The sequence below is a fragment of the Solanum verrucosum genome, unplaced genomic scaffold, assembly GCF_900185275.1.
Source record: "Solanum verrucosum unplaced genomic scaffold, falcon-dt-bn FXZP01000125.1, whole genome shotgun sequence".
NCBI classification, from domain to species: domain Eukaryota; kingdom Viridiplantae; phylum Streptophyta; class Magnoliopsida; order Solanales; family Solanaceae; genus Solanum; species Solanum verrucosum.
The window spans coordinates 3,465,380-3,486,602 of NW_026019923.1; the positions used below are offsets into that span (position 1 = coordinate 3,465,380).

The 21,223-nt window shown below is 36.3% G+C and overlaps 2 protein-coding genes across 2 annotated transcripts; one reads left to right on the forward strand and one right to left on the reverse strand.

Moving 5' to 3' along the window:
- Positions 1–4,407: 4,407 nt before the first annotated feature.
- Positions 4,408–5,607, forward strand: LOC125826967 (F-box/kelch-repeat protein At3g23880-like). Its single transcript, XM_049506323.1, has one exon. It carries the CDS (start codon positions 4,408–4,410, stop codon positions 5,605–5,607), a length of 1,200 nt encoding a protein of 399 aa, XP_049362280.1.
- A 403-nt stretch (positions 5,608–6,010) lies between these two features.
- LOC125824216 (mitochondrial fission protein ELM1-like) lies at positions 6,011–19,945 on the reverse strand. Its single transcript, XM_049503572.1, has 11 exons — positions 19,717–19,945; positions 17,616–17,781; positions 17,460–17,526; positions 11,482–11,578; positions 9,875–10,024; positions 9,667–9,793; positions 7,597–7,709; positions 7,471–7,534; positions 7,028–7,121; positions 6,828–6,936; positions 6,011–6,457 (listed from the first exon to the last, which is right to left on the reverse strand). The coding sequence occupies exons 1-11, from the start codon at positions 19,825–19,827 to the stop codon at positions 6,356–6,358; spliced, it is 1,200 nt and encodes a 399-aa protein (XP_049359529.1). The 5' UTR covers positions 19,828–19,945; the 3' UTR covers positions 6,011–6,355.
- Positions 19,946–21,223: the final 1,278 nt, after the last annotated feature.

The window sequence follows — 21,223 nt, forward strand, 5'->3', positions numbered from 1 at the left end:
CTCGCTTAGGTAAACTTAACAAAAGCGTTGTTGTGAGTCTTGACTTGGATCATGTCTTGTGACATTCTTTCTTTTGTAGTTTAATTGGGAAAAAAAACCAGACTTCTTGTTGCTAAGAAATATGTTTGTCACAAATTGTTTAGTTCATTTCTGTCTTTGTTACCTTGAACAATAAAATGTCATAGGTTGAACTTCCCTTATTTCACCATCAGAGAAAAAAGGTATTGTCTGATTGACGTTGAATGTAAACCTCACATAGCTCTACAGTATTGCAATTACATCCTAAGTGTATCCTCACATTTGTTCTCTTTTTCTATTTAGATTCCCTTATTTTAAGTGTTTTTTGGGAAAATAATTTTTTAGTGTATCCTCTGACACTCTCATATTTTCTTTCTCATTGATAGAAAATACTTTTAGATTTTAAAGTTGAAAAAAAAAAATCTTTCAAGATTTTGTTTTCAATTTTAATCACAATCACGGTTACAGTTTTAATTCAAGTTTGCACTTTATATTTGGTTGTGTGTTTATTTACTCACATCTCAATAAAATTAATGGCATTAAGTCAAATTATAATAATTAGCCTTAAATATATACACACATACACAAAAATGTAGTTAATAAGAGGTTAGACATTTGTTTGCAATGCATCACATTGTATGTTGATGTAAAAACTTTATTTATTAATATGAAGATCTGAATTGTTTAAGTGAAAGTTCTAAAATATTTTTGATAAAAAGTAGATAGTTAAATAATGTTAATATTGTCTCAAGTGAAACTAAAATCATAAAATTAACTATTAAAATCTTTTGGGATTTCAAAATTTTGATGTACGGTTTGATAGTAGTGCAAATGTGCACAAAACTTATAACTTGTGTTTAGTGTACACACTATTCTCTGTTTTGACTTGTGAGATTATATTGAGTATGTTTTTGTTGTTGTTATTATAACCATTGGCGGAGCCACTTTATAGTCAGGGGTTCATCCGAACCCTCTTCGGTGAAAAATTATATTATTTATACATGGTTAAAATATTTTTTGTAGATATATATAGTAGATGTCGAACTCCCTTTGATTACTTCATGTGTATATTTCTTCAGATTTAAACCCCCTTATTGAAAATTCTGACTCCGCTATTGACCGTAACATTTAGTATCTACAGAAGTATATACTATATAGTCAGGTGAAAATAATACTACAATTTCTGCTTCTTTAACAATAAAAAAGTGCAAACCAATTTAGACAATCCAATTAAGTACAATGCTTTAAAAAATTCAATGATAGACTCCCAATAATAATGGACTAAAACATACACAATGTTATAACTTAACTTTATATTAATCAATAGGAAATATGCACTACTTTTAGCAATATACGAATAATGTATTGTGCCAAAAGAGTAAATGACAACAAGATATAAAAGTTTTTCTTCATTCTAAAGAATATTTTTCTTATACAAAGATTTTTTTTAACAAAAGTCATCACCAATAGGTTGTGAGCCTGAGTGTGGGGGGTTTGGCTAGACCCCTACCATGTAAACATAAGTAGAAATACTTACAAAAGATTAGAGGGGGACATGAACCTTGCCTCTAACGAGCAAAGGAGATTGATCAAACAACTAATATCTCCGCATAATTGTTGTTGTTGCATTGTACAGGAATGGAGAAGACTATAATAATGTTACCATTATCGTAGTGGAATCTTTCAAAATACATTGAACATAATTGCTATATATCAGCTGTTGTAGGCTAGGTTGTTCAAACTTTTTTAAGAAAATATACGGGTGTGTGTTGATACTCCAACAATAGTTTATTTTTGCGTCAATATATTTGGAGAGCTCGAGCAACATAGGTTATAGGCATCTTTTAACCCATAATGACGCCAACACATCCAGAAGATGCAACTCCATATCACATTTGCTGTGCAAAAATAGGTGTCTGGAAGTTTCACGTTTTGTCAAGTTGAGGTAAAACTTAGAACATAATTTGAAGCCTCTGAAATGTCCCGTCAGAGGCTTGTTCCATATGACCCGTTTAGTAATAAGAATTGGTCTTAGAGATTTAACAGATCTACATAGCTTGACCAAGGCATTAGTATCACATTTCGAGAAGGCAAATACAGAGCTTGGCCAAGGCAATACCAACACCTCCCGGCCCTGTGCAACAACACTCGTCCAGCAACATAAAGGTTGCTCTAGAATCCTTTCTGAGACTTCCTTATCATTTAATTGCAAAAGAGGTAATCCTTAGAACCGATGATGAAAATAAGTTGCAAAACAACATGTACCTTCTTCAATGAAATATGACTATACAGAGTAAATAGAAAATTTGAATCGAACATACCACGAAATTGCTAAGAGAATGAGATTGGAGATCAGATATAACAACATCAGTTTGAAACATCATATAAGAATCTATACTAAATTCAAAAACTTTACACAGTCAGTGCTTTGTGAAGGGAAAGCTTTGTGAATGGGCTATTTGGAGAGAGAAAGGGTATCTTTGTGAATGGAAAGCTTCATTGGGCTAATTCCCCTTTCCAAGATCAACATTCATATAATGGTTGGGACATCACTTCTATTGATGTGACCAATGGAAAATGGGGAAAGGTGAAAAACCCTTTTATGGAGAAGGAGATTTTGACTTGACGCCTGTGGGTGAGTGTTGGGAAGTGATCTTTCTATATTGTGTAATAATCATAGACTTCAAACAGATGTGTGGATTATGAAGGAATATGAAATTAAAGAATCTTGGACAAAGATGTATACCATTGATCGCCCTCATGATCATCCTAAAGGATATGGTTTTTCTCCACTCTTTTGCAAGATGTCAAATAAAGGAGAAATCTTGTTTCAGGTTAATCAATCAACTTTCATGATCTATGATCCAAAAAATGACTCTTTTATATGTCAAAAGGTGGTTATTGATGAATATCCTTTTTGGGAGGCAAGCATCTACATCAATGAAAGTCTAGTTTGGCCCATTAGCCCGAAGGGAATGATGCAATCCGGGGTACTACGAAGTCTAAGAAAACAAATAAGGTTCGAACAACGAATGCAACAACCACGAAGGTGGGAAATCCCAAAGTGAAACCAATCACGTATTCAATAACTAGTATAAGAGTTTGCAACACATTTGTATTGATCATTGCTAAATTCTCTTTATTCATTTTTGATGACCTAAAACTAAATTTTAACAAATACTTTTGTATGCAAAATGTTAGTATCGCCTTTCTATTTTCGTAATTGTAATTTATAGCAAATATTTGTTTAATATAAACATATTTTAACCTAACAAGATAATAGTATGTGATTGGAATACACTAACTTGAATTTTTGCTTTCACAAACTTTGTTCTTTATGAAAACTTGACTAGTTTAATTCAAAATCCTAATATATTAGTCAGTTTTACCGAAAACATAGAAAATTGTGTGAAAAAAATGATAGATTTTAGAAATCACATCGTTTTAATATGAAATTACAATCTATCCCTATTTAGTTTGTGATTACATTAATCCCTGAAAAAGTAAAGCAAACCGAATACATCATATGTAGCTCGGATACATTAAAAACTAGCTCGGTTACATTATAAAATAAACCGGATACATTAAAAACTAGCTCAGATACATTATAAAATAATTTAGAATTAGGAGAGAAATAAAGGATTTTAGAAATAGAAGGGAATATTAGAAATAAGGAAAACATAAGACGTGTATTTCAATAATTTATACAAATTTGAAAAGAAGATTTCTAAAATTCTTAATGGGCATTGGCAAAAAGCCTCGAGGAGGTTCATGTATTGGACTTAGTTAATAGTTATATGATGCTTACCCCGAATTGTCAAATTGTACGTCCTTAACATGCATAATGTCCGGCTTCTATCTGCTAAGATTGACTTATTTTAAGTATTTTAAGGTAAAATATTTTTTAAGTGTATCATCTCGTAAAGAATACTCTCATATGCCATCTTTTGAATGTATCCTCTCATACGGAAAATTTATCCTACGTCCCACCCATATGTTATTAATGTAATAAAATGAAATTATCAATTTTCTCTCTATATAAAACTAAATATGATTATGATTTTTTATAATTAATTTTTTTCTCAATATTTACCGATCGTTAAATTATTATCAAGTTTGGACTTTTTATTAAGAGTCTCATGCTCCTACAGAAATTTGAAATTGCTTGCTATATCATGTGACGGGTGTATCTAAGTTTGGTTAGTCAATTAGAGGTGAGTTTTTAAGACTATAAATAGTTCGGAAACTAAACTAATAATTTGTGCGTTTTCAATAATTCTTTCCTATACCAAATATAATTTTCAAACCCTCACTGCTAATATTTATTTAAATATGCCCACATGGTTCAAAAAAAGAAAAGAAAATTGTTGTCCAGAATTCAAAACCCTAATGGGGTCCCATCTACAGCGACGCAAACAAAGTAATGAAATTCCTATTTTGCCAGTAGAACTCATCATTGAAATCCTCTCGAGATTACCTGTGAAATCCCTTTTAAAATTCAAGTGTGTTTCAACGCAATGGCGTTGTTTAATCTCTAGCCGTAATTTTATCAAGACTCATCTTAATGTATTTACTAATAACAAGGATTTTATCCACAATAGACTCTTGTTGAGATTTATTCAACCTCACCACCATCTTATGGACTGCTCCATTAGTTCTTTGCTTTATGATTCTGATCCTAAGACATTTCAATTGGATTATCCTATGCAAAATCCTCGTAAATCTGTTACAATTTTGGGTTCTGTTAATGGATTGATTTGTTTATCAATTGACAAGGACTTGATTCTTTGGAATCCGTCAATTAGGAAGTTCAAGAAATTTCGTGATCCTCAATCTGGTCGCTATTTCTTGCATGGTTTTGGATATGATCAGCTTCATGATGATTATAATTTAGTGCTTATTTCCAAAGAGGTCAGAATATATAGTTCAAATAGTGATTCATGGAGAATTATAGTAAATGATCGTTCGCATGGGCTAGTTAGAGAGACAGACGGTATCTTTGTGAATGGAAAGCTTCATTGGGCTAAATCTCCTTCACAGGATCAACATTCATATAATGGTTGGGACATCACTTCTATTGATGTGACCGATGGAAAATGGGGAAAGGTGGAAAAACCCTTTTATGGAGAAGGAGATTTTGATTTAACGCCATGTGTGGGAGTGTTGGGAAGTGATCTTTCTAATTTATGTAATAATCAGAGCCTTCAAACAGATGTGTGGATTATGAAGGAATATGAAATTAAAGAATCTTGGACAAAGATGTATACCATTAATCGCCCTAATGATCATCCCGAAGGATATGGCTTTTCTCCACTCTTTTGCAAGATGTCAAATAAAGGAGAAATCTTGATTCAGGTTGATCAATCAACTTTCATGATTTATGATCCAAAAAAGGAATCTTTTATATGTCAAAAGGTGATTATTGATGAATATCCTTTTTGGGAGGCAAGCATCTACATCAATGAAAGCCTAGTTTGGCCCATTAGCCAGAAGGGAATGATGCAATGCGGGGTACTACGAAGTCTAAGAAAGCAAACAAGGTTTGAACAACAAATGCAACAACCACGACGGTGGGAAATCCCTAAGTGAAACGTATTCAATAACTAGTATTAGAGTTGCAACACATTTGTATTGATCATTGCTAAATTCTCTTTCTTCAATTTTTATGACCTAAAACTAAATTTCAATAACACTTTTGTATGCAAAATGTTAGTATCGCCTTACTATTTTCGTAGTTTGTATTTATAGCTATATAATTCTGATGACATAAAACGAATCTCCAGCTTCATAGCAAATATTTGTCAGTAATATACACATATTTTAAGCTAAAAAGATACTAGTACGTGCTTGGAAACACTAACTAGAATTTTGCTTTCACAAGCTTTGCTCTTTATGAAAACTTGACCAGTTTAATTCAAAATCCTAACATGTCATGGCCTATTAAATGACACTCATTGTTTTCGAAACATTGAACGTCAGCACATGTCAATCTAGCAAAGCTAGCATATACAATCGAATGACCATATCTTTTACAAAACTATGTGAAGTTATGGTACAAAAGTGATCCACTATAACTTTTCACTTCAATCAATTTGATGAGAGGATACAGGAGCTGCAGAAACCACTTACACAGACCGTACCCCCTACCTTTGTGAGGTTGTTTCCGGTAGACCCTCGACTTAAAAGAAAAACTGGATAGAAAGAAGTAAACAACCCAAATGAGAAGAATAGACACTTCTCCTGATGCTAGAAAATCAACAAATTCCCTCTACTCCATTTCTTAAAACTGGTATATACCTGAATCAAGGTAAATACTACTACTATAGTCGAGAAGAAATTATGATGGCAATCCCCATCCACGTTCGGCTAGTGCTGTAATCACGTGCGCAGCAGCCTCCTTAGTATCATTCAGGGGACTATAGCTCCAACTTTCAAATATCTACAAAATAAGAGGATGAAGTTAAAACTCTGGATTGCAGGCATCATGCTCTTTCATGACCAGTGACTGTAAGCATAATGTTCATGGGTGAATTCGCTTGAATTCCAAATAAAAGATGTGCCAGCGATAGAAGATACTTGGTCAAATGGCACGCGAAATTAACCACTTCCAATTGAATTTCAACACTATATAGTGCGTTTAGAGGATAGAGAGGAATATTATGCAGTTATCTTCCGGCAAACCAATATCTATCAGTATGTCATTTCCTGTCCATGCAAAAACTCAACGAAGGAGAATAAAACTAGAAGGGTGGATGTTATCCTTGTGCCTAGTAGGAGCCTAGAATATAAATTAATACAATTCTACTCACATCTTCTTTTCCAAGGAATGGCCGAACCACTCCTCGATTTTTCAAGGATTGATGGAAGTCTCTGAATTTCCACGTACATCGCTCAGCACCAATTACATAAACAGGTTTCCTGAACCTTAAACTCTTTAGATGAAATGCTAATGAAAAGGAGAACAGAAGGGACATTGAATTGACAAGAGTCAGCATCAAGGGCAACTTACCCCGTACTGCAAGCCTCACTTAACATACTAACTGAGTCAGCAGTGATAACAAAAGCATCTGCAAAAGCCAAATGTCCCATATGTGGATTTGGACCTGAAAGGTATTAATGTAAAAAGGTTGTATACATTACGTCAGTGGCATCAGAAGGAAATACAAATAATTATGAGAATTAGGCGACAATTGAAATATCAGCAATATCTCCTCTTCGAGGAAAAAAGATTAAAGTATCTCTCTGAGTATACTTTCCTTAATAGCAAATTATATTCCCCATTTCTTTGTTGAATCTCTATACAAGATCTGCTGAACAATTAAATTTGACATCAGAACACCCTTTTCTTTAGCTCATCAAAAAGCTCAAATTTCTGCTACTCGTTTATTTTCTCATTGAAGAGGCAGTTCTCTTCAGCAAGGGATAGGAATACAAACATTGCATCAGTAGTACCTTCACCGTTCCAAATGTGAACTTTAGGATGATTTCCAAGCTCTTCCCATATGATGTCTGAGACCTGTTAACTACAACATCAACAACCAATCACCAGAAGGAAAATTGGCAGATGAAATAATATACCTTACAAGGAGTTCTACGAGAAAAAGATACTCTGATGCTCCCACAGGTTGGAACAATATTCAGAAGCAAGTCTGTTAGCTCCAGTGCTAGGTCTGTACCATATCTACAATGACCTAGAAAGAAAGACTTGTGAGCCAAAAAGGAAATAACTAGTTTAACAAGTTGTAATAACTGTGCTGGCAAATTCAACATTCTGACAAGTTCCACAAAAAGTTAGAAGCAGATTTATTATACCAAAAGGAATATCAGAGTAATCATCGAGAACAAACTCGAAAGCTGATCTATACAACTTTGCCTTCACAATAAACAAAGTTATTACATTTCAGTCATATAAAATGCAACAACGCTTCTCTTTTATGAAATGCTTATAATGTATAAATGCTAAGAATGCACTGAAACTCAGAAGTGTGATTATCTGGCAATCCAAACTGTAGGTTTTCAGTTTAATCCTGGAAATCTCATCTTTGCAGATGATCTCATGATCTTCTGCAAAGGTAATGTTAACTCAGTTCAGAGAATCATCCAAGCTTTACATCATTTTCAGCCACTTCAGGACTAGAGGCATATATTAACAAATCAAATCTCTTTGTAGCTGGAGTAGACAGTGTAACAAGGGACAGGCTATTTGAGTTAACTGGTATCTCCCTGGAACCTTCCCCATCAGGTACTTAGGTTTGCCTCTTTCAACTAAGAAATGTAATAAACTAGATTGCCATCACTTGTGTCTCAAAATTACAGAGAAGATCAGAGCAACCTCTGCTGGACACTTATCTTATGCAGGCAGATTGCAGGTTATTAATCCAGTCCTATTTTCCTTGCATACCTTCTAGGGGTCTGTGTTTATCCTTCCCAGAGTGTGCTTAATGAAGTAGATAGGAGGTGCAGACAATTCTTATGGAGTAGCACAGAGGACAAACAGAAGATGTCATAAGTGGCTTGGAGCACAATTTGCAAACCCAAGAAGCATGGAGGTTTGAATATTAAAGGATGCAGACTTTGGAATTTGGCTGCTATTGGTAAGCTGATATGGTTACTGATGGAAAAGAAGGATATACTTTGGGTAAGATGGGTGAATGGAGTCTATATGAACAATAGTGGTGATTTTTAGAGTCACAAGACACCTAGTGATTGTAGCTAGTATTGGAAGAGGTTGCACAAACTAAAAATTGGCAATCAGCAAGGGAGGTATATGCTAACTACCAATGGTCAGTATTCAATTAGTACAAGTTGTCTGGAAATGTTGATACCTTCACCAAAGAGATCGTCATAGCTGAGCTGGTCTGGAATAGAACAATGCTGTTGAAACACAGGTTTATACTATGGTTGGCTGCTCAGGACATATCACTTTTATTTTTGAGATGGTAACAAGTTGTATTAAAATCAAAATCCAAAAGGGGCCAGTGAAGGCCTAATTACAACGAAGCAAAATACATTTATTTTATTGGTTTAGTGTTTTTAATAAGTCCTAGTTAATAATTTGTTAGCTCGCTATCCCTATTTTCTAGTAATCAGTTCGTTGAATATTTTACTCTGTGGAGATATTCTAGGTTACGATAACGATTCTTTTTACTGTTTTTGTTGCTGCAAAGTTCCCTGTAAATAATCTTTTTACGATTATCTTTGACTGCATAGCCAGTATTTTTCTCTTGGCCTTTCACTGTTATTTCCCCAAGTTTCTTTGTTAAAAACAAATACTTTCCCTTCCCCTCCAGATCAAATTTGTACAAATAAATATGATCAGCCATGGTGTCTATTAAAAAAAGGATCAGACATGGTTTCTAAATAGATGACATAAAATCCAGAGTCCTTAACAAGACAATAAGAAGAAGGCAACCAATAAGCGGTGTTAAACAAGCGAGCAAACGAACTCAGAGAAGAACTTAAAGGGCTAAACAAAAGACAGTGTTAATACAGTCATTTTTCCTATAGTAACAGATGATGCCAATTGTAGCTTAAGAACATTCAGAACCTGGTACGAGGATTAAATACTGGCGGTCAAAATGCCAATCACCCCTTCACAACAAAATATTCAAACCACAGACAGGAAAAAGACTTCAATATGCAAACTACCTGTAGGTCCTCCAACATTAACCACAAGCAAAGGTCTTGGTAAAGTTGCTAACTCGTCATGCCAAGTGTAAGCTGCATCCTTCAGCGCATTAGAATCAGCTTGATGAAGAGCTCCAACAGTCAGTATCTGCCTCAAAATTCTCAGTGAAGATGTCTACAAAATGTGGAGGTGGTAAAGTACTCCAAGGTTTTCAAGAAATTTGCATACCACGTGTCTCTCTGGAGATGTGCGAGGTGTTATCCACCTCCGAAGAAGCCAAGGAATTTGTTTTTGTCCCTCAGGTGTCAAAGGATAATAATCATGACGAGGTGTGATCACTAGGTCAAACCTATTTAGACGTGATCTGGGATGTTGTATCTGAAAACATAACACAACAGAATCTTACCAGTTTAACTAGCACTATATATATTTTTTTGCACAATGGTAACTGTTTTTTTTCTTTTTTTTGATGACTGGTGTCCGGGCCAGCTTTCGCGCACCTTGGCTAATTTCACGGGATACCTGCCACCTCCCACCAGCAACATGTACCAGGTAACTCTGTCCACCAAGAATAGGACAGATGGGAACAATGGTAACTGTTTCTGAATCCATTATAAAACAAGGCAGTGCATCCTATGCACTGAAACCATATTTACAAGAGTATTCTATGATCTACTGTCCTGTGACTACAATTAATCGAAAGTGTCAATGATAGAACAGTATCATTGGAATACAACTGGTTACACCAAAAACATAAAGTCAAAATACAATTCAATTGTTTCAGTACTACTGAAGTACTGGTTTTAATACAAAGTTACTTTAGTCCAAAAAGTACAATTCAATTTGACTTTCTCTATACTATTCTCTATGCTCTCATAGCATGTAAGGTTCTCTCCTTCCAAATTGTCCACTAGCTACTAGCTGGGACAATTCTCCATCTAATCCTATCCTTTCCCTATGTACCTGCTTCTTCCCAGCACTATATGTTATTAGCAGATTGTCATTCTAATACTCCTTTGGAACTTCAAACATGGAAGGAAAAAAATATGAAGGAAATTCCAAACAACATTGGCATAGAAAAAGGGCTTTTGGTATTAATGTTAAGGTTTATATTAAACTGAATACGAGAAAAAACTAAAACAATTTATTTAGGAGAGCACTTGTCACGTGATATCCCTCCCTCCCTTCCACTATGTGTGTGTGATATGACCAACGTGAATACTACTATATGCCGAATCTAATGTCCCAACAATTAAAAGCGATGATTATTCAATCTCAAAGGTGCAGGAGAGTTGGTCAGTAGAGACAAATAAAATTCACATTAAAGAACTTGAGGTCCTTACTAATGTCAAATGAAGTTGTATTCCCTCTCATTTGATATTTGGTTAAAATTTTGAATCCATTACAAAGTCAAAGACAAGTAGGTAAACCTAGAATTATGATTCAACAAATTGTGGGCACCCCAAAACCGAGATAGTCTCAAAAAGAAATGGAACACCAGAATGAAACTGTGCTTACACACAAATTAAATTTCATTAGTCACTGACATCCAATGTTTGGAACAAATAGATCCTAGTTAAAGAGAAAATTATATATGGGTGGCATGACCTCACAATTTTTTAAAGCTTTCAAAATTTGTAGGACTATGCCACATTAAATGAAGCATCCGAGGAGAAAAGGAACGACAGATGCACTAATATTATTAGACATTAAGAGAAAAATATTCAGAAAAACTAACGAAGTAGCATTCTTAATTCATCCATGCAAATATGTATTTCCGTCACTGGGTTAAAAAGTTCTTATATATCATACAAGAAAGCTTAGTTTTATCAAACCTGCACAGTGAAAACATATTCTGGAGCTAACTGTTTTATTGAGCTTGAAATGGAGATAGTATCACGACCTGATGCGACTACTAATGATGGACCATCCCTAAATTTTGAGAAAGTGAAACAGAAAGATCAGATGTAATTAACATCTAAGAGCAAGATTTGATCCAACAATACCTCCTGCAAATAAAGAAGTCATAAACAATTGCAATTGCATAAGAACTATTGCAACGCACAAGCATAGACAGTTCCCTCATTGTCTCAAAAGCAACTTCATTAGGCAGAACCAACTTTACATGTCATTGCGCATTGATCAAGTGTCATATACCTGTTACCTTTTTTCTATTTTAGATTTATATTTTTTTTCTTCAACTTCCTCAGCTAGTTTTGTAATTCCCATAATTCTGAAAGAGACATTTGAGTTTGCTTGGAGTCAAGTTGCTATACCCACATGAGATTTATCTCAAAACAACATACAACAACAACATACCCAGTGTAATCCCACCAAGTGGATCTGGGGAGGGTAGAGCGTGCGCAGACCTTACACCCCTACCTCAAAGGTAGAGAGGTTGTTTCCGATAGACCCTCGGCTCAAGAATATCCAATCTATTTTAGAATTATGTTGGAGACAAGGGTATTACTATTTGTTACTTCATTTGCTAGATATTTTGCTATTTGTTGTCATATTTTCTTGACTCCCTACTTCAAAAACTTCTCTTTTGATCCAAGGTCAATCGGAAACAACATCTCTACCCCACAAACATAAAATACGGTCTACGTACATCCCACCCTTCCCAAACCCCATTTGTGAGATTGCACTGGGTTTGTTGCTGTTGTTGTGATCTGGAAAAAACCATTGCTACACTTGAATGCAATTGTTTCAAAGAGAGCTTTTATTTGTTGATACGTCAAAGAGAATATTCGAGTAAACAATGCTTAAACTTGAATTCTACAATGCAATTTGTTTTCTATTTAGATAAAGTTACTGTAATATGATTTCTATCCCACATGTGCAACTTTTTTGATTGGTTAAAAAGAGGTTTCACATAAGGGATAGAAACTGTATCATAGAATTTATATCAAAAATTCAAATATCCTTAAAGGAATACTTGAATTTTTCCTCTTCCCTTCTTCTATTCCTGAAGATTGGGACTAATGCAACAACATCCAAGTTATTAAGGTCGTTTAGACACTAAAATCGCAAGAAACGGAGACAGACCAATTTCGGGGAAAGTGGGACCCGCGCTGGAAATTCCAAAATTAACCCCAAAAATAGGTCCTAAACACCTCCCCGAACTTGTGTTCCAAATTGGAACACAATTCGGGGCTCGGAACAGTCCCAACACGAACATGCAACGAAAAACTCAAAGTTACACTAAAAGGGACAACAATGGCAGCAGCTAATTACAAGAAATTACCAGAAATGAGGGTCCAACTGCTGAAACCAACCACACCACGACGATCCTCACGAAAAACCCCACAATCTAGGCTCTTGAATCACCAAATTCGGACCTAAAACGGCCAAGAGATCATCTTCCAAAATTTCCCAAAACTTGAGCTCAAAAATGAGCTATGGCAGCAGCTAAATAATAATTCTTACCTCCAACGAAGCTTCAAATACGAATTCCAACCACGCCAACGTGTTCTCCTCGAAAAACCACTCAAGATAGCCCCAAGAATCACTAATATCGGACTTGAAATGAGAGAGTTATGAAGGTTTAAAGTTGAGAAATGAGGCTGAAATGGGGCTTTTAAAAGGCGAAATTGGTCGCTAAAAAGCCCAAAAATCTGGTCGGTAAAAGCCCAAAATCTGGTCACTAAAAGGGCTGCACCAGATTTCAGCTTTTACTATTTTATAAAGTCTCCGGCGGGGTGCTTGAAATTCGTTCGAAACCCGATAAAAATAAAATAGATATGTTACCCTACTAAAAGAACTTTCGCCCGCGAAAGTAAGGATAAGGATATACCTGAGGGCTCAAATAAGCTGGGGAACTGCTCCTGCATCTCCTGCACAGTCTCCCAGCTACCTCGACTGGACGGTGCCTCCAACGTATCTTAACAACAGGAATGACTCTCGACCGCAACTGCCTAACATCTCTGGCTAGAATGGCATAATAAAAGTGTACCTGTGATGACATCGTCAGATGCCTCAGCCGCCGCCCTCGCCGAGGCTACATAGAAATGGCCCTGAGCACCTCTGCCCGGTGCGTCCGATATACCACCTGACCTGCCTCCCCGAGCTCTGCCTTTTAAAAGCCCCATTTCAGCCTCATTTCTCAACTTTAAACCATCATAACTCTCTCATTTCAAGTCCGATTCTAGTGATTCTTGGGGCTATCTTGAGTGGTTTTTCAAGGAGAACGTGTTGGCGTGGTTGGAATTCGTATTTGAGGCTTCGTTGGTTTCAGCTGCTGCCATAGCTCATTTTCGAGCTCAAGTTTTGGGAAATTTTGGAAGATGATCTCTTGGCCATTTTAGGTCCGAATTTGGTGATTTAAGAACCTAGATTGTGGAGTTTTTCGTGAGGATAGTCGTGGTGTGGCTGGTTTCAGCAGTTGGACCCTCGTTTCTGGTAATTTCTTGTAAATAGTTGCTGCCATTGTTGTCCCTTTTAGTGTAACTTTGAGTTTTTCGTTGCATGTTCGTGTTGGGACTGTTCCGAGCCCCGAATTGTGTTCCAATTTGGGGAGGTGTTTAGGACCTATTTTTGGGGTTAATTTCGGAATTTCCAGCGCGGGTCCACTTTCCTCGTTTTGACCCCAAAATTGGTATGTCTCCGCTTCGTGCGATTTTAGTGTCTAAACAACCGTAATAACGTTGTGACTTTATTTTTGATAGCGTGGCAGTGTTTCGAGGCCGTTCGAAAAGGGAAAGCTTCGGAGAAGTGATTTGAAGCGCGCGTGATCGGCCTACAGGTAGGCTACGGCTTCCCTCTCTTAGATTGAGCTCGAGCATGTGAATGCATGTTAATTAGTTGGGATTTGGGTAGGGTAGTTATTGAATCATGCATAGGTGGTTAGATGTATGTTTGATTACTATTTCAGGAATTATCGGGTAACTGTGAGCATGCTATGTTATTATTAATTGATCCTCTTTGCTATGTGGAGTACATGTATGTTTGATTACTATTTATTGAAGCATTTTGGACCTTAGTTTAGGTTTGACTAGGGCTTGCGTTAGAAATGCGTGATTCAGAACTGATAGGCCTTAGTTTTTCCCTGACGTCGCTCGGCCGACTTAGATCCCTGTAGACTGGTGTAGCAGACTTGAGTCTGATAGTTTGGGCCTTAGCTAGGCGATACGCTTGCTCCGACGATAGTTATCCTTATCTCTCCGATGCTACGGCTTCACGAGTTATGTCGGCGACACTAGGTTCTGCTTCGCAATTTGAAGTTGGTTTTCGATTCGGTTCCAAGGACTTACATTGATTGGCTAAGGATGGACGGCGTTCCACAGACATTTATGATCATGGATCGATTGGGACTCGTTTAGCAGCTACATTGGCACCTTTGTCGGGCATCTGGATTCGAGCTCCGGCCTCGACCCCATTGATATTTTCAAAGAGCATTGGTTCAAGGTCCAGCCTCGATAACCCGAATACTTATTTGGAGCATCTGGTTAGAGGACCGGCCTCAGTTACTTGATACTTGTGATTGGTTACTTGGGTACTTCTGGTGAACATCCGGTTCGAGGTCTGGCCTCCGTACTGTCAGATTCTACTAATTGGGTTTGAGGTTCTGGTTCGATGTTCTTCGGTCTTGGGTTCTGTTCTCTTTAGTTAGAGTTATTATGTGTACTCGTCGGGCTTATAGGGGTCCGTTCGGGTTTTTATTTAAACTTGCGCACGAGTGTACCTTATGGGTATATGGGGTCCAGTTAGGTATAGTTAGCTTATAGATTATTTTAGTTAGTTCTTTCTACACTCGTGTGTATTCCATTGTTTACTTAGATTTTCGCTCTTGACCTTATTTGTGTTATTCCTTCTTTTCATATTGCCTTTACTCTTCAAGCTCAATCGGCCTATGATGCCTACTGGGTACCTGTTGTTTTGGACTCATGCTACGCTCTGCATCTGTTTTCGTGATGCAGGTCCGAGCACCAGTGACCAACGTTGACATCATTCTTGGAGCAGTCTGATCCAGAGACGGGGGTGAGCACACGACATTTTGTACTATTTCAGTCTCCACCTATATATATATAGACTTGTCTTGTACCTTTCGAGACAATCTACTTTTCTGTGGTCCACTTTTGGGACTTGTACTCATTTTGATAGTAGCTCTTTACTAGTGACTTCCAGGTTCTGGGAGGGATCTTTATTTGTATATATATGTTTTGGTTTGCTTCCGCCTCTTTATATTGTTATCTTAAATTTTGCGTACTCTTGTTTAGTTTCTGCCCTCAGACCCATTACTTGTTGTTCCGGGTTACGGGTTGGCTTATCTACTGGTTGGTTATAGTAGGTGCCATAATGACTCGAGAAATTGGGTCGTGACACAAGTGTAATTGTGCAAGTGGAGCCTGGGGAAGGTGGTGTGTAGGCAACCTTACCCCTACCTTGTGAAGGTAGAAATGTTTCTGATAGATCTTCGGCTCAAGCAAAACATATAGAAAAACAAGTACGTAAAGCAAATATCTAAGGAGAGTTTTGTCCCTTTCTCTTGCTAAGTCCTTCAACTCTATTATCGAGTCAGACTTATCCCGAAAAGAGAAAGATCTCCATTATTGAGCATATCCTTATTACTTCGATTGTTTAGAAAATTCAAGTGTTCAAGCCCAACAACGATATTCATTATGTTCAAGCTTGAGATGAAAGGAATTTCCTACCTCCAAGACTTTAGTCTAGTGGTAAGAGTGTAACACGTGATGTGTGTTGGATTAGGCGCATGTTACAGGTTTGAACACTACCACAGACAAAAGAAGCATGTTGTTTAAGTGGAGAAGGGTAGATCAAGGAGCATCCACCGAGATTCAAACCGTGCACCACTAGTCTCGGAGATTTCTCAATTATAGAAACAGGTCAGAAGAATTTCCAGGAATTCCGAAAAACCTGTTTGCATCATTGTTCATCATTAGTAAATCTGCTCCACTCCACAACTTTTTCCTCCAAACCGCTGTCCTTAAAGAATTTAATTTGCACTATGTACTTTAGAGTGAGAAACATGTAAGGACCTAAAAGCCCCAATCTATGTGCAGCTTCTGCTTCAGTAAGATTTAAGATGACAAATATCTACAAACCTATAGTCAGCAATGAAGTTCAACAACTTCATTGCACTTTGTAGGTGCTATTGTCTAATAAAATTTTCGTTGTACATTCAAAAAAAAAAAGGTAAAGTTCAACAGCAAAATAAAAATGATCAAACAATATGAGAAGTGCTTAAACCAGATGCATATATACATATCAATGTGTTTCACAAACAGAAGCCTGAGCCTAGCTGCTAACAAAGTATGCAGTGTAATTAAAAAGACATCATTTAAAGTGATGAAGCGATGTGAAGCGAGGGATTATCACTTCATAGGTGAAGCCATGAGCTTCAGCAAAGTGTGCGCTTCAAACAATGAGGTGCAGAGTGATGCCAATGATAAGCAATCGGTTCTTTAAATTTCAACTTTGAGGAGTTAAATTATCAGCATTATAGTCTATTGGATGCTGATATTATTTATTTTAATTATAAGTTGATTATTAAAATACTAAACTTCATATATTTTGGTACTTTATTATTTTCAGTAAATGTTCGCTTCACTTCTCGTTTTCCACTTCATGTCACATTGACTTTGTCACTTTTTGGCACTTTTCACTTCTAAAAACAATGAGCAAAGGAATTACTAATGTGGTCACTACAGAAATAAATAAATAAAATTAAATCCAACATTTTCTGATCATTTCATTGCTTTAATACCGCCCAACTAATAGCTCACCATTTGGACCATAGAACGGACTGGAATGCACAAAATAGAGAAACATAAATATACTAAACAGAACATACTTGGCAAATGCTTCACAGGATAGTGCTGCAATATGTTTTGCATTAGCTTCTAGGATATCTGAAGAAACTGCATCACCACCAACAAAACACAATCATTTGACATATAATATTAAGATAGCTTTTCAGTATGAGTGAACTTGCAGAAATCCATAGTACCCTGTCTTTCGGCAGCAAGAGACATCAATTTATGTCCTCTGACTGCTATTTGTGTTGGAAGTGAATCTCCATAAATCAACTTTCTGACATTTTCTAACCTTTTATGGAGAGAAACAGGCAAAAACTGAAGTCGCTTATTAAAACCTCCTTTTGGCCTAATAACTCGCTGCACAAGAATGAGCAAAACAAGTGAACAAACACCAGATGAGAAACGATGACACATTAAACAACTATGCCAAACATGACCTTACATGATGCAGAGAACTAATAGTACAGTTAATTTTCCTTTAAAATCTCATCCAACAAACAAAATTGTCTTTTCTTTTTTTCCACATTACATGGTCCATTTGAAGAGGAGATGCACAGATGCTCAGTGCAAAGATGTGAGAGGTTAGCTATGAATGGTTTCAAGAGTGGTAGAGGTAGGCTGGAGATGTATTGGAAGAGGTGATTAGACAGAACATGGCGCAACCTCATCTTACCGAAAACATGACATTAGATAGGAGATTATGGAGGACACGGTTTAGGGTGGAAGGTTAGTTGGTTGTTGAGTGTTGTCTCACTTATCATACTAGTAGTCGTAGTATTACACTTGTAGTTTCTTGTTTCTTCGATTTCTATTACTATTTTTTGTTCCTTCTACTTTGATTATTGTATTATTTTTTTAGTTATTGTTCCTTTTTTAGATGTTGTGTCATGCCTGGTTGAGTATTTTGCCTTGGTTTCTTCACTTTTGTTATTTTCTTGAGCCAAGGGTCCATCGAAAATAGTGTCTCTATCTCTGAAGGTAGGGGTAAGGTTAACACACAACCCTCCTCAGACCCCACTTGTGGGACTACACTGGGTATGTTGTTGTTGTTGTATGGTCCACTTGCAGACATACCGCAGAAATAGAACCCTTATATCATGTTGTCTTCAAATCCCATACAAGGTAGACTAGACTAGAAATGTACTCCGGCAACTTGCAATCACCAACTCCATAAAAGTTGTCAAGAAAAAAAAAATCAGCGGTCCGTCAATGAATAATTTGAGGTGTTCCTTTCAATCACCACAATGAAATTACAGAAGACAAGGGTAGAAAACATTGGGGTTCTTCGTACTAATTATCTTTGTTTACCTGTAGGCGCCGCTAATAAGGACCTGGCAGCTTGGAACCCAGTGGTAGAAAGGGTAGAAAAGAGATTTGCAGGTTGGCAAAAGAGTTATTTATCTATGGAGAGGGAAGGAAGTGTTAATTAAGTTAACGTTGTCGAACATCCCCACATATTTCATGTCTTTGTTACAAACCCCAGTAAGTGTTACGGGAAATTGGAAAAACTTGAGAGAGAATTTTTTGAGGGATAGCTCAAGCTGGGAAAGAAGTTTCACTTGGTAAATTGGGCGATTGTCACTACACCAAAAATCTCCTACATAAACATCATCATAGTCCCTTGAAGTGGTTCCTATGTGACCATTAAAATCTCCTCTGAGAAATAGCTTCTCGGTGTGCGATATACTTCTCACAACCCCATCCAACTCCTCCTAAACAAGTTTTCTGACCTATTCGTCTAAACTTGCTTGCGGTGCATATTAACTAATTTTTATTTTTTATTTTTTTTATAACCGAGAAATCCGTCTGTGACCCCCCCTTTGGACCAATCACAGCCTTCTAAACTCGGTGGATAATGGGCCCGCCCCTCTACCCTTCTCCACTTAAATACCGGGCTTCACTTTGCATGGTGTGGGGGCATATTAACTAATTATGTTAAAAGTAAACCCTCCCCAACTAGCTTAATGACCGTCATACTATCATTCACCCTCCTAACCTCTACCACTTGCTCTCTGAGTTCCCTATCTACTAAAAAGCCTACTTAACTCCAGTTCCTCGAGCTTTCTGAGTACCACAACTTAAACCCATTGCTAACAAAGTGTATCTAACATAAATATTACTTTATCTAACATGGTAGCTAATATATATTAATGTAATCTATAGAGCCTCACATAAACCATAATGAACAACAAAATACACATTCTAGCACACAAAACCCAGCTGAATTGCAAAGCAGGCGAACAATTATATAGCAAAATACTGAAAAATGAAAAAAAAAGAGAAATAGATTACAAATAGTGTTTGTCGATGCGATAAGCCCAAAGCTCGAACCAAACCGAAGCATTGATTTTCTGCACCGGGGACGCCATTTCCTATTATAAATACTCTGCTAATGGTTCGCATTTTCGATCACGGAGATCTATTACTCGAATTCGGAAGGGTTTCAGGGATTTTCCCCCCACAATGTGCGGGTTTTGGCCCAACAATTCCAGTAATGGGTAAACACAAAGGTGACAAAATCACCCCTTAAAAAAAAGAGTTTTTATTTTATTTTCTATACTAGTAGTAATAAAATTTCCGAGAATTTAATATCACGAAATTTATAAAACAATACTTAAAATTAGAGCCGTCAATATGGGCTAGGCCTGTTGGGCCGGCCTGGCCTAACCCGGGATTTAATAGGACTGGGCTAAAAATTTTGGAGCCCATTTAAAAAAAGGACATTTTAGCTCGGCCTGAATAAGCCTGCTGATTTGTGAGATTGAGAAATATAGGTAGGGCCGGCCCATGGGCTAATACAAATTAATTTAAAAATATAATATAATATTAAAATTTAAAATTAAAGAGATCCAAACTCAAAATCTATTTAAAGTTTTTTAGGAAATCACTAAGTATAGAAGTTGCATCCACCATGAAAATATCCAAACACTTGTTGCTACTCGAAACTGGTTACATGGTTTTTCTCAAACTGGTAATATATTTTTGTGTACATTTAAATATTATAATTCTCAATTTAGTTATTTTTTAATATTTAACTAATTGAAACCGCATATAAATTGCATATGAAAATGAAGATGTTAAGACAACCTTCCCACAAGTTGATTCAGATATGCTTGATGAAGATGATCATGAAGTGTTAGATACGCCATAGGTTTCATGAAGTGTTAGATACGCCATAAGTTTCATGATTTTTTAAGGAGTTTATTTTTTATATTTTTATGGTTGGAATATTGTCATATTTTTTGTATTTTATTGTGATCATTGCAAAACAGTTAGGTTAATATTTCTATTTAGATATTTATACTTTCACTTGAAAAAAACTTAATAAATATTATAAAGATAATTTTATTTGTGGATTTGATTAACAAGTAGTAACATTAATACCATGTAATATTGTTTTATCGATATTTATATAATATTTTTAAATTATAATTTATAATTTAATTTAATAATTATAAAAATATATATAACTTTTAAAAAAGTGGGCAAGCCCGGCAAGCCTGTAGCCCACGTACTTGTGGGTTGGGCCGACCGTTTTCTGGCCCACACCAAAAATGGGTTACCCTGGCCTGGCCCGTAAAATGTCAAAGTCTGTATGGGTTAGCCCGGATAGGGTGGGCTAGCCCATATTGACAACTCTACTTAAAATCTATCAATCATTAAAACTAAAGCACTATATTATCTCACATACAAGATTACATAATAACAACATTAATATTGTAAAGAAAAATGATAATTGTTCTCATTTATCCTTCAATCAATCATCTTTAATTTGATTTTATAGTTTATCCTTTTGTTT

What these genes read in the sequence shown, in the direction of transcription:
- LOC125824216 (XM_049503572.1), bottom strand. Translation starts at nt 19,827, where the DNA reads ATGCGAACCATTAGCAGAGTATTTATAATAGGAAATGGCGTCCCCGGT. An exon ending in CTCGTAGAACTCCTTGTAAG is followed by an intron (nt 7,535 to 7,596) that starts GTATATTATTTC and finishes TGTAGTTAACAG; the next exon opens with GTCTCAGACATCATATGGGA. An exon ending in TCACATTTGGAACGGTGAAG is followed by an intron (nt 7,122 to 7,470) that starts GTACTACTGATG and finishes AATACCTTTCAG; the next exon opens with GTCCAAATCCACATATGGGA.
- LOC125826967 (XM_049506323.1), top strand. Translation starts at nt 4,408, where the DNA reads ATGGGGTCCCATCTACAGCGACGCAAACAAAGTAATGAAATTCCTATT.